The sequence below is a fragment of the Phycomyces blakesleeanus genome (assembly GCF_001638985.1).
Source record: "Phycomyces blakesleeanus NRRL 1555(-) unplaced genomic scaffold PHYBLscaffold_3, whole genome shotgun sequence".
NCBI classification, from domain to species: Eukaryota; Fungi; Mucoromycota; class Mucoromycetes; order Mucorales; family Phycomycetaceae; genus Phycomyces; species Phycomyces blakesleeanus.
The window spans coordinates 1330201-1343746 of record NW_017265136.1 but is presented as its reverse complement, the minus strand read 5'-3'; the positions used below and the strand labels follow the sequence as shown (position 1 = coordinate 1343746).

Here is a 13546-nt window from a genome sequence, read left to right as displayed (position 1 = left end):
AGAAGACCGGTGGCGTAAAGGCCTCGCATCCACCCGTACTCTGACCGGCCACACAGACAGCATCTACTGTCTCCAATTCGACCGGCACAAGATCGTGACCGGCAGCCGCGACAAGACAATCAAGTTCTGGGACATGCAAGGCAGGTGTCTGCAGACCCTCGAGGGCGGCCACCAGGCCAGCGTGCTCTGTCTGCAGTACGACGACCAGATCATGGTCTCCGGCTCATCGGACCACTCGGTCGTCGTCTGGAACATGCACACACTGCAGATCACAAATCGCATGTACGGCCATGCCTCGGGCGTGCTCGATGTCAGTTTTGATGCCCAGTACATCGCCAGTTGCTCCAAAGACGCCACCATCAGGCTCTGGAAACGGGCCGACCGCAGCCTCTGTCGAACCTTGACCGGTCACAGAGGCCCTGTCAATGCAATCCAGTTCAAGGGCACCCGGCTCGTGTCCGCCTCCGGAGACTCGGTCATCAAACTCTGGGATATGGAAACCGGCCAGTGTCTCAGAGACTTTGTGGGCCATTCGAGAGGTCTGGCCTGTATCCAATTCGACGGCCGACGCATCGTCAGCGGAAGCAATGACTACAACATTAAGGTGTGGGATGTTGGTAGGTATTTTCTATCTTTCTATTCTATTATATTATATATCTATACCAATAAAAATCATAATTCATATAAACAAAACAAGAAAGTCCCATTTACCTAATGATCTATCTTTCTATCTATATATATAAATCACTTTGGCTGTCTAGAGACTGGTGAATGCATCTTGACATGTGAAGGTAAATACACAGCCAAACAGATATATAGATACAACCATACTTTCTTTTTTATGCTCTCAAGAAATCTTTATAGATTATATTTATATTTATATAAAAGAATCATAATGATTGTCATTACCATTACCATTATTAAATTCACAATACAATACAATCCAATTGGGTTATATTGTCTTGCATTCTATATACCAACAACCAAAACAAAACAAAACAAAACAAATAAAGGCCACTCTGGTCTGGTTAGAGCTCTTCATTTTGACAAACACAAGATTGTCAGTGGTAGCTATGATCAAAGTATCCGGGTCTGGGACATCGAAACCGGCGCCTGTTTACGCAAGTTTGAGAGCTGTCATTCTAGCTGGGTATTTGATGTCATGTTTGACGCCACCAAGATTATCAGGTAAAGAAAAACCAAATAGATATATAGATATTTATTTATATTCAAAGGGTAATATATAAGTTATACTACATTACATTACATTACATTACATTACATTGCATTGCATTAACTTGCATTAACTTGTATACATTTTATATATATTTATGAATTTTGTATTCTCTTATAGTACAAGCCAAGATCAAAAGATCGTCATTATGGACTTTTCCAAAGGAATCGACACGGACTTCATTATCTAACCAAAGAAGAAGACAAAATAAGAGGAAGAAGAAAATACAACAACCGCAGCCGCAACCACGACCACGACCACGACCACGACCACGGCAGATACTACAGATACTACAGATACTACAGTCACGACATTTATAATCTCTTCCTCTTTTCATATCTCCCCCCCCCCCCCCCCCAAGAAATACACTTGATTTTCTCTACATATCAAAATCAATCATTCTCGGTTGAAACTGAAGAAGATTGAAAATCTATTGAGCCAAACAAGCACAAAAGAAGAAAAATACAGTAATTATATAATAGTTTTCTTTTAACACACACACACACACACATATATATATATATATATATCCAAACTCACACCCTAAACGCATCCTATACTTACTATCTTCCACACGCGCATCATCACTCAAATTTCAATTCACATTCTCCACACAAATAATGATAACAACAACAATAATAATAATAATAATAATACACAATTATGAACCCTTTATTTTTATTGTATTATATTAGCTTATATTCAACATCATTAATTTACACCACACCACACTAAACCACACTACACTACGCTACAAAATCATGTAATCTATTGTACTGTACCGTATTGCACTGTACTCCTTTAATCACAGTCACGACCCTATTCTTTTACCATCTCTATATCTGTCCCCCTCATATTTCCTTTCTTTCTGTCTATTTATTTATATTTCATTTTGAGGGGTGGAGTGTCTTGTCAAAATGAGTAGGCGAGAATCAAACGATAGTTTTACTGAATCACACAGCACAAGCTCTCACAAAAGCTACAACATAGAAGAATGGAAACAAGTAATGAATAAAGAAAATCAATTACACTTTTCCACCTCCCCTTCTCTTTTAATAATAATAGTAATAAGTACAAAAAAAAACATATATATATATATATATTTATGTAGAAACATTTTTTTTTTGCTTCTTCTTCTTCTTGTCAGTTAGATAGACACCTGGCTACGACATCTCTATCCTCATCGCATACCTCTATTCGATCGTACTCCCGAGACATTCAACGCACTTTTAAAATTGCAAAAACAAAACGAATCTGCAGACAACATTGTTCATGTCTTGTTGAATGCACAACGAGAAATTCAAAAAGATAATAGAATAAGATGTAAGAATTGTTATCATTAATTTATTTTTGATAATAGAAATATAGTATAGCATAGCATATCATATCATAGTGTAATATCTTGATCTTAAATTTAATTATTATTATTATTGTAATTATTGTTATTATTATTATTAGTTCAAAATGAACGACAAATCTTGAATGATTTGGAGTTGTTTATTAACAAGACATCACTTTCTCGCAGTTACTCTGCCTTGACAACACTTTCTTCACTGGCAACAATATTGGGTGTAGATAAATGTCATCTAAGCAGGTAAGACAGAGACAAAGACAAAGAAAGAGAAAGAAAGATATGTTTATATTCATATTTACATAAATATATAGTTTTCAAACTGCCTTTGCAAATCTCACAATTGAATCAATGGAATCAGAAATCGAAGAACAGCTGTTAGAAGAATCAGAATATGCTCTCAGAGAACGTATAGCAAAACTAAAGACTAAAAAAGAGCATTTACAAAAGTAGGTACACATTTCTATTTTTGGTTTAATTCTTATTGATTAACCAGACATACATATATTACTCTATTTAAAGTACTCTGGAGTTTATGCGTGAAGCAAAACAAGAAACCGAAGATGAATTAAAAGAAACCTGGAAAAGTACCAACATGGAGAAAAAGAAGGAGATTAAACAGCAGCTGGATCTACTCAAACAAAAACAAGTAAGAAACCAAGTCAAACATACATACACATATATATATATATAGAGAGATAGAGATACAAACAACCCTAATAACATAAAAAATTTAAAAATTTGGATGTTGTTTATAGAAAGAGTATGATGATACAAAGGTAGAGCAGCATGGATTACGACTGAATGCCATGAAAAGACTGGTTCATGACACAAGCGTTATTCGATCCGAGCTGGCGGATAGACAAGAATATCTGGAAAGATATAAGGATCTTCCACCTGTAAGTCAACAGTAGTAAATCGGCTCTAAATCTACAATAATCAAATGTACAATAATGCTTAATACCAACATTAATCATAAAGGATATGGTGATGGCTTCATTCAAAACCCAGGAAGCAGAGGAGCGATTGGTGAGTTGATCCGAATCCCTCTTTTTTATTATACTAATCATAATACTCATCCATTTATCTATCTGTAATCTTTAGTATGAATTGAGACAGGAACGAGAACGCCTCTTGGCTGATATTGCAGACAGTGTTCAATAACAAACTTGATACAATAATTTATCTAAGCTTAAACAAAACAAAACAAAATAAAATGAAATGAAAATGTGAAATTTGCTAGATATCTAGACCGGGAATGGGCATCGAACGAGACTTTCTTCAGCATATAGACAAAGAAAACAGAAAGGTAGCTGTGGTTGGAAATGGTCGTAACAAAAAAAAACAAAAACAAAAATTGGGAGGTTACGGGCTAAGCAAGGGTTGGTGCGCCACAGTTCCTTTCCTGTTTCGTGGTTGGAGATAAACTCAAAAGTAACGGATCCAAGGCAACAATGAAACCAAAATCAGATGAATATAGATTACAGACGAGGAATGGCGACATGGGGGCGAGGTTAGGAGAGGCAAATACATAGTCTATGGATGAGGAGTATAGTTATCCATCAAAATTTGACCCAGGGAGATTTCCACTCGGTATGATATGATCCACGAAATGATTGGAGATGAAGTTTAGCCATTCTAGAGGGGGACTTGACGAGGGTTAGGAGAGGCACGACGATAGATATAATTAAAACCACACAACAGTATGCAGGGGAATGAGAGGCGAAGAAGGAGTACCGGCTAACGGAGAAGATAGTGAAGAAAAGATAGGCAATCCCGGAAGGTTCTAGGAGCATATATGACAGTAATGGAGATGGATCTGCTACAAGTGCTGAAGAGAGAATTGATAAAATATATATTCAGGGAAATAGAACAAAGGCTACAGTATGGGAGCCATAAGGAATTGTGTGCGAAAAATACTTTAAAGATGTATAGTATTAATATGAGCGGGGTTTTTTTTATAAGAAAAAAAAAGTGCTAGTAAGTTGATACCACAGAGTTGAAGATGCCATGTAGATAACGACAATACTTGTGTATATATATGATCGTACCATAGAAAACACAGCTTATAAGAGCCTATGATAATACACCCGTATTTCCCATACATGTCAAGTATTTGGCATCTGTTTGCTTTCATATATCCTTTAATTGCTTGTACCTTTCAGATCTTTGTGTTGGACTATATCAGTTTGTTTAAATCTCTCTTAACATAAAGACAACGTTTCCTATAGATATATTAAGACGGTTTTACGTATAGCTATGCTCCAAAACCAAATAGCTGTTTGAATCGTGTTCCTTTATAAGAATATTTATTACCCTTTTTTTTCTTCTTGCTTTACTCCTGACAGCTACCCAAAATTTTCATCAAAATTACAACTACCATTAGTGCTAGACATAACCTTTTGCATTTTATACTTTAAATGGTATAACGTATATAGTATACTGACTATTGGGAAGCTCTTTGTAAAGCACAAATAGGTCTTCCTGCTGCTATGGTAGCCTATCGATTGATTGACTTGATTATGCATGGATTTTTCACAGCAATCATATGAAATATTCCTTTTTTGGGATAGTGCCATCTATTTTTTTTTGATTGATTGATTGATAGAGAGAGAGAGAGAGAGAGAGAGAGAAAAAAAGAGATAAATATTCCTCTTTTTTTTTGGCTTCCGTTTTTTCTCCTTTTCCTTCTTTAATGCGGCTGTCGATTAGGAATTTTTAGCTCGGAATGTAGCTCTAAAACCGATGACCACAGAACAGTGACGACAGCCGGTACTTTGCCCTGAACTGGTGCTAACAGGGTTGGGCCAAAGATGGGACGCCATTTCTGTAATTGCAAGGGCCAAGATGTGTTACATGCGCAACCCCGCGGTGTAGTCCTTGGTATTAGCATTGCAGCCGTGCCGCTTGTAAAAGCGAAATGAGTTCAGTCTGAGATAATACTCTGCTGTCCGCCTCCCTCGCTGTCAAGCCAGGTTTTCGTCCTGGGGGAGATTGAGCCACCTTGTGTGGGGACTAAGAGCTTGACAACCTTTGTATCCTTTTTTTTTATATCTATAGAAAAGTAAAGTAGATAGGAATAGTAGTAATAAGTAAATATGTTAATAAATAAAACCTTCTTTCAAATAAAAAAGTATTTAAAACCATGTCTCCAAAAAACGTCTGTCTTTTATTGTGCATTTAAGTTGAAAATAATAATAATGAGTAATGAATAAGTTTGACACGGTAATTACAAGAAGTCAAATGTAGAAAAAACTTGAATATAAGTACCGCCTAAAAACACCCGTTCTTTGAATATTTGTGCTATTACACAAAGTAGACTGATTTTAGAACTGAATGGCTCTCTTTTAATCTCACCATTCAAAATACAATTACGCGTAATACTTGTCTAATTCGATTCACATTAAAAGACTTTATGGGAAGATTGAAAACAAAAAACTCAATCTACGTACATTAGTAACTCTACTGATGATAATACGAAGGAGTATTGCATGCTGTTGAATGTGATTCTGTAAGATTACCGCGCTTTTAATGTAGTGGACATTGCTTCTGAAGCATATAAGGAGTTGACTATTTCAAAAAATTGAAACGATTTTAACAAACCCATTTTTTTTCTTGTTTGATTTAAATAAATATTACTAGGCAATATATAATCACCATGTAGTGGACGGCCTACAGGCAAGAATACCAATAATTAACGCAGCCTTCTCTAGCTTATCGCCAAAGTGTGGAATGGGAAATACTCCTCAAGGTTGATAAGCTTAATTACTCCACTGCATATGTACATGGTTTTCTTTGCTAGTCAAAAAAATAATCTACCAGAGCTGTTTGTTTGTTTGTTTGTTTGTTTGTTTGTTTTCTGTATGTAGCAGAGCTCAGGGTTATTTATCAAACTCTTGTCCAAAAGGCTTAAAAGGTGGCAAAAGCTTTCTTTTTTTTTTGGGCTTTCCCATTATCTAATTATTATTTTTTGGGGTTTGCTTTATTGTAAAATATAGAATATAACATACAATAGTTAGATATCTAGACTGGGAATGGGCATTGATCAATACTTTCTTCGGCGTGTAAGCAGTGAAGCAGGGAATTAGCTGCAGTGGTGGCAGCAATACTGGTTTGATCAATTACGAAAACCCAATATTATCGCCACAAAGTCTGAAGAGAGGATTGATAACATATATATTCAAGGGAAGAAAAAAAAAGGCTGCCATGTGAGAGCCATAAGGGATTGTGTATAATGAATCGTGTGTGAAGCATATTTTTGAAGATGTTCAATATTGAATAGGGGTTTTTTAAGGGCTAATAAATCAATCCTCCAAAATCGAAGGTGTCTTATAAATAATGGGTATGTTTGTAGGACGCCAGGTTTAATCAGCCAAATGCAATTTATAAACGATTATTATTATTATTATTATTATAAGCATTGGGATTGGGCTGGATTGGTACCCTTTATAGGGTTGTCTATACAACTTTCTTCAGAGTGGTTCTCCACGTCCCTAATATTCTAGCTGGGGAGAGTGCGAAGAGGATTATGGGGCTCAGAAACATTGCGATCCCGTTTACAAGAGTTGTAGACCTCTCCAGCGCGATATTATAATGAGTGAAAGTGACTGACCTAATGGAATCCGTAGCATAGACATGCTTCTCGAGGACGACTAGGGCATTTATCAAGGTTATAGCGACAGACTGACAGTGAGTACAGTAGGCTCTAATGTTGAACCAAGTGGACAAGAAAGTGGTGTTATCATCAAAATCTATTTTGAAGCGAAGTGGAAGGAGGACGGATTTCTCATATGAGAGGTGCTCCACATATACAGACCAAGTTCCACTCATAAAACTGAAAAACGTGTTAATAAACATGTCTTGTACGTGATCATATTTAGTGAGAGCAACACGTAGTTTAGGAACAATTGTTTTGTAGTCTTGTGAGCCGAATTGAAGCAATTTCAACAAGTCCAACTTGAATTTCTTGAAAAGACTGGCAATAGCAGGCGAAGGAAAAAAAAGCATTGCTATTGCAACTAAAGCCTACACGACCAGCGTGAGTACAGACATCTTTAGTATTCAGGTGGAGCTCTTAGAGGGGTCCAGTTTTGTTAGCAGGGTTCAAGCCGACAATCTCCCCAGAGGAAAATGACTGGAGCAGAGTATCAAAAAAGGTAGAAAATTCAGGTGAGAATTCCGGAGGAGTGTTGTAGTAAATGGAAAAAGAGCTGATGCTTTCGTACCAAATGCGAAGTTTCATCGAGTCAGTAGAACCAAGTACGATCGTGTGTCGGAATGTCGGGACAGTCAGTGCCAGTGCGGTGGTGTGCGAATAGGATTAACTAGTGGGTGGAGTAGATGATGTGTTTGTATGGCCCTTTATAAGATATTCCCCTGTGAGGGAGTCAGGTTGTATGACAGAAGAAGCCATGAAAGTAAAAATAAAGTAAAGTGAAAGGATGCATTGATCGTGGGACTGCTTTCCTCTTGAGACAAGTGATGTCGCGTCCCTTTTACCTAATTCTCTCAAGTTTGCGTTTGCTTCTTGTTCTTTTGCTCTTATTTTTCTTATTTCTTTGCTTCACTTTTATCTTCTTACTATTGAACATGGACACTTTTGTAGCAACACCCTCTTTTAATAAAAAAGATCTTGAGGGTTCAACTCTTGTACTCGTGAGTAGAATAGACACATACTTGAACAAGTACAATTTATGTACACACACGCATATATTTATAGTCTTTATCGCCATTTTTTTTTATTTAATTTGATTTTATATAATAAAACTTTATTTAAATAGCCAACAGTGTCGATTGGAAATGTACCCCAATTGACTTGCGACCTCATCATTCACACCTTACATCTCGATCGCGTTGGGTTCCTCGACGATGACTCTGTATTGCCTGTAGCAGGTGCACGGGAAGAGACTGGAGGTATTGGTGTATCGGTGCCTATTGAAGGTAATGTAGATATATATATATATGTGTGTGTATACGTAATTCTACCCGCAGCCGAAATTTACCTGTATTTATAATTGTAACATAATTTTTATTCTTTTTCTTTTTCTTTATAGTATTTCAATCTTCGGACCACAAGTGGACAGTTGTACAACAAAGAGCACCAACAGAAAAGGTAGATAGGCACATTTCTTTTTTTTTAATGATAATGATAAGAATAAGAATGAATTATACATATATACTCATATGTGCACATACATTGATAGGGAAAGAAGCAGCAATTCTTGGAGAATATTCGAGAATTTGTAAAGGTGCACAAATTTAGCCAGGTGGTTTTATTGACAAGCATAGATGCATCTCGTCGTATTGACGCACAAATCAATAGGTAAAAACAAATAAATCGTAAATGAATGGGAATCCAATCCAGTTGTCTAATGTTTAACATCTCTCTATTTTTTTTTTTTTACCTATTCCTGTTCTTTTTCCTGTTATTTTCTGGTAGTGTACCTTTTCGTGTTCTAGGAACTGGCAAGAGCCAGTTGAGTGAGCATGCGATCTCGCTGGGTGTACCTCAATTGGAACAGGTCGATGAATCTGAAGAGAAAGAAAAAGAGTCTGTAATTCCTTCCTTGCCTGGATCAGGATTAGCACGACACTTGTTCCGTAAATTCAAAGAATCGGGTATCCCGGCAACTATCCTGAGTATGTTTGCCTTGGAAGGTGGTAAGAAAACAATATTAATGATAAAAACAGGCTACAATAAAATCCAAAAGAAGAAGAAAAAAGAAAAGAAAAGGATGTGCACCTCTTATATATTTCTAATACAAATAATAACGATAATACTCTTCTTCATTTAGACAATGTATCAGATAGTATTGCATTTGTCAATTTTGTCAACACTATTTTGGAATTGAAGTCTAACAAAGGTAGAGTTATATATACATATACATACGGAATATAAAGAGTTTGTCAAAGAAAGAAAGATAAGGAAGATAAAGAGAGAAAATATGAAACGCAAGTAGTACATTAACAATTAATTTATTTTTGCCTGGATTTTGTAGACGCTTCTGGATCATGGACTCCACCAAAGAGCTGGGAATACTTATTTGGTACACCTTACAATGCAGAATTGTACCAGTAAATCCTACGACAACCGTTTAATGATTTCACCAATACTAAGATCAATATTAATATTAATATCAAAGCAAGAAATACATTATCTCAACTGTGTGTACTATACATATTCATATCTGATTCACAAAATTTTAGGCAGAGAATAAAATAATGAATAATAAAAGTAATTAAAGAGAAAGAAGTTATGTTATTCGCTTGTTTGCTTTATTATGATTTATTATGATTTATTATGATTTATTATGAACTAGTGTGAACGATTCTCTTCTTCTTTATTATGCATGGAATCCTGGAATATCCACCACAACCTCTTCTACATCCACTTCATTACAATCATCCTTTGGAATTCCGCTCTCATGCACCAGGCACGCAAAGTCAGTCTCGTTTTCCAGGGCGATCATTGGATGATGCCAGATGCCTTCTCTGTAATTAATTCCCTGGGTCGATGATGCAATAAACGCCTTGAGTGTCTTCATGTCCGGTTTGTCATCCTCTCCGTTCAAGGCCACCACCACAAGATATCCACGGACCCGCCCATCAGTCATGGGTATAAATGCCTGGCTAGAGTAAGGATGTCTCTCAAGCAGTTTGACAGTAAAAGGGATCTCGGTTATCGGTCTGCAGTGAAAGACAGACAGATGGGACCGTCCCCTACCTTTTGCAAACTCATTGATAACCTGTCCAACCTGATGGTATTTCTCAGCCGTGCCTTGGTTGGCACTTGTGACAGCAATCCCAGAACTAGCCTGGATCACATCACCGTAAGGTGCAAAATCCTCTCTTGTCAAAGGTTGAGCTATCATCATGGGCTTGTTGAGGAGAGAGGGGATTTTGATGGGTAAGGTAGGGATCTTTCCACCCTCAGGAACACCCCAAAGACGAACTCGCTTCAATCCTCCATCTAATACAATAATAAGAATAAAGCCCAATTTCTTCTTCTTCTTTGTCTTTTTTCTTTTTCTTTTTACCTGGAATAATTATCAGCTTGACGTGAGTGAATGCAGTTTTAGGAACAAGAGAATCAAAATAGAACAATCCATGGGGTCCAGTTTCAACATTATCAGCAAGGACTGTCCATTTGGAACCTAAAGGAGGAATATCCTCCGCCGAGTTTGTGCCCTGTAGCGTAACCTTGTCAGGGAAGTTTCCTTTGAAGTGAGAAGTATCAAGCTCAATCTTGAGAATGTGCCCCTTGGTCGCAAGACGAATAATAACATAATCCGAGTTTCCAGGCTGACGAGATCGATTTGTCTGCCATCCGTCTCCCATATGTACTCCGCGTCCTGGAAGTAAAAGGTTGCTAGCAGGTGTGTAGAATTGGTTGCTGACTTGTGTAATCTTGGCTCCATTACCGACAAATGCCAAGTCAATCACATCCCTATCCATATAGGTTATTTTAGAACGTTGACTTTTTCCTTTTTTCGTTTGATAAGGGAAGTGGAAAGTGCTCGAATGTACTCACGAAGGGTCCTTGGGTAAGATAGGATTGACATTTCCATATGCACGGAAACGAGCAATACCACCATCAGGAATGTTGTTGAGGCGAATGTGAGTACAGACAGGTGCTGACTTGGAAAGTACAAACACATTGTGAGAGTTTGGAGGGAGATCGACCTTGGGAAGTACTGTAGTCCATTTGGTGTTCTTGCTCTCTACATCCTCCCCATCAAGCGCAAATGTAGCCTCTACACTAGCAGCTGATGCTTGGTTTCCAATAAAGTAACTGGTGTCAATGTCAAATCCACTCAAAGATCCAGGAAATCCAAGTTTAATGATGACCCTAAGAATTTACATAAAAGAAGATACAAGCACAGATATTAATATTATATGCCCTTCAAAGTATTTGATGCGCTGACTACTACAACTACTACTTTACCAGTCATGAGTACGACAATGGCGTTTTGATTCCCATCCGTCCATCCAATAACCGGTGTCTGAAATAGGGCCGAGAAAAATAATAAAAAATAAAAAATAAAAATAAGTTTTGGATATTCGTGTTATAGACTGAGCCGAGCAAATATTCACACACGCACATACACGCATATAACTTTTAAAGGAATATTTACCAACAAAATGATCAGGTTTATGAATAGGGCTTGCTGGGCTTATTAAGTTTTCAGCTTTTCCAAAGAATTCATCACTGACAGCAACAATCGAACTACCAAGAGCAGCACTTGTCAAGTCTAAAAACACATTTTTTTTTAAAATAAATAAATAAATTGAATAAGGGTAAGTGAGTAGAGGCCTTTGATTTGTGTGTGTATCTGTGTATTTACCTATGCATTTTACTAGCTCAGAGTTTGGGATATCGGTGTGTTCAATACGCTTAAAAGACATGGAGAAGTGACGGGCAAGATAAAAGAAAGAGAGAGAGAGAGAGAGAGAGAAACTGTCGAGGGAGTAAAGAGGGAAAAAGAAGTTGATATATATATACACTTTGCATTATCGTATTGTTATTATTATTTTTTAAATTGTGGTTCGGTACTTTAATTGATTATTATTATTTTGCATTTGATAAAGATTATATATAAATGCCATAAACTTTATTGCATTTGGTTGCATAGACTAAATAAGCCAAGCAAACCATCAAAGACATCATTACACTAAAAGTATGCCTTGTTGAATTATGGGTAGGTTGTCAAGTAAATGCTTGGCTAGTAATTCATATGTATCTATAACTATCTTGTATATCTATGTTTATTCAAACTTCAAAATCCAACCCTTGATAACTGAAAGGGTATCCGAAGGGTATATTTATCTACAGTTGAAATGAGATATAGCCTTTTTGTATCACACTGATCTCCTTTTTTGACTTACTCTCGGCTTTAAAATCATAAATGCCGACAAAAATCATTATCATTCTACCGAATCAAAATTATTATCTCTTTCTTTCTTTCTCTTTTCTATTTACATAAGCACTTCTTTACAATTCGATCCTTGAGCCCAGGCATACCATTGTTGATTGCCTATCTCATATTAATCGTACCCTAACCAATATTGCGATATACATAAAGGATCCCTCAAATATCAATCAATAATGCCATAAAATATCGGAAAGAATCCGGTACAACGAAACCCAAATCCTAGGCCTGGAAGTCAAGCTTCTCATTTGATACCATGGCTTTTGTAGGTAAGCATCTCAACAATAAAAAGCCTCTTTTTCATTTGCCAGCAGAGTACTTTTTTAAAAAAACTATAAAAACAGTATATATTATCTAAACAGTCAAAACTCGGTATAGTGGTAGTGATAAAAAGAATATAGCTACCATAATATGCACTACATTGCGCTCAGTGAATTTCTTGAAACGCTCGCTTTTTTAAAGGATATTGTGCCTATTAGCTTGGAAAATAATAACAAGAAACATAATATATATATATATATAGCAGAAAATTATCATACTCTAATACTAGAACCTCTTGTAAGAATATACATTTCATTATTATCTTGATAACACTCTGTGCTAAATCATTACAAAGTCTGCCATCGCACAGTGAGACCAATTTTTTGGGGCACACACTTTGTTGTCGAACATTTAAAAAACATTATTTAGTGGGGGAAATATTGACATTTCCATCTTCAAATCTATTGATATCTCCATGAATATTTGTTTGCTGTTTGTCAGATAAGCACTGTCTAAAATTGATTTGGATTTCACACAACTTTACATAGTAAAAAAAAATACACAAATCTCCAATTAATTTTGAGGTACTTGCCCTGAGAAAAAGTTGGCATCAAATATGGATTTTTAGAGTGAAAAAATAGGACGGTTCGATCAATATTCAAACAATAAATGTCAAACAACGCTTAAATACAGTGGTCCCTCGATAATTTCAATCCCCTTTAATTTCAATCTTCGATAGTTTCAAGGCGCCTAGTCCCCCCTTTGGCCTTG

The 13546-nt window shown here is 36.6% G+C and overlaps 6 protein-coding genes across 6 annotated transcripts; 3 read left to right on the top strand and 3 right to left on the bottom strand.

Moving 5' to 3' along the window:
- Window positions 1–94: 94 nt before the first annotated feature.
- On the top strand, window positions 95–1424 carry PHYBLDRAFT_107642 (hypothetical protein; the record flags this gene model as incomplete). The annotated part of the gene is made up of 4 exons (XM_018428009.1): window positions 95–617; window positions 762–791; window positions 1014–1188; window positions 1355–1424. Coding segments are annotated over 4 exons (798 nt in total), but the record flags the coding sequence as incomplete, so codon positions are not given.
- Window positions 1425–2151: 727 nt separating this feature from the next.
- Window positions 2152–3749, top strand: PHYBLDRAFT_140621 (hypothetical protein; the record flags this gene model as incomplete). Its single annotated transcript, XM_018430435.1, has 8 exons — window positions 2152–2238; window positions 2386–2557; window positions 2693–2828; window positions 2900–3034; window positions 3108–3234; window positions 3344–3484; window positions 3567–3614; window positions 3690–3749. The coding sequence occupies 8 exons, from the start codon at window positions 2152–2154 to the stop codon at window positions 3747–3749; spliced, it is 906 nt and encodes a 301-aa protein (XP_018296591.1).
- Window positions 3750–3957: 208 nt separating this feature from the next.
- On the bottom strand, window positions 3958–4381 carry PHYBLDRAFT_140620 (hypothetical protein; the record flags this gene model as incomplete). The annotated part of the gene is made up of 2 exons (XM_018430434.1): window positions 3958–4121; window positions 4195–4381. 2 exons carry the CDS (start codon window positions 4379–4381, stop codon window positions 3958–3960), a joined length of 351 nt encoding a protein of 116 aa, XP_018296590.1.
- Window positions 4382–7043: 2662 nt separating this feature from the next.
- PHYBLDRAFT_62687 (hypothetical protein) lies at window positions 7044–7827 on the bottom strand (the record flags this gene model as incomplete). The annotated part of the gene is made up of 2 exons (XM_018441002.1): window positions 7044–7610; window positions 7699–7827. The coding sequence occupies 2 exons, from the start codon at window positions 7825–7827 to the stop codon at window positions 7044–7046; spliced, it is 696 nt and encodes a 231-aa protein (XP_018296589.1).
- Window positions 7828–8171: 344 nt separating this feature from the next.
- Window positions 8172–9829, top strand: PHYBLDRAFT_77121 (hypothetical protein; the record flags this gene model as incomplete). The annotated part of the gene is made up of 7 exons (XM_018443228.1): window positions 8172–8240; window positions 8366–8525; window positions 8639–8697; window positions 8789–8907; window positions 9025–9245; window positions 9380–9448; window positions 9584–9829. 7 exons carry the CDS (start codon window positions 8175–8177, stop codon window positions 9661–9663), a joined length of 774 nt encoding a protein of 257 aa, XP_018296588.1. The 3' UTR covers window positions 9664–9829.
- A 99-nt stretch (window positions 9830–9928) lies between these two features.
- PHYBLDRAFT_163651 (hypothetical protein) lies at window positions 9929–11990 on the bottom strand (the record flags this gene model as incomplete). The annotated part of the gene is made up of 6 exons (XM_018434850.1): window positions 9929–10554; window positions 10622–11031; window positions 11116–11433; window positions 11530–11587; window positions 11720–11836; window positions 11930–11990. The coding sequence occupies 6 exons, from the start codon at window positions 11988–11990 to the stop codon at window positions 9929–9931; spliced, it is 1590 nt and encodes a 529-aa protein (XP_018296587.1).
- Window positions 11991–13546: the final 1556 nt, after the last annotated feature.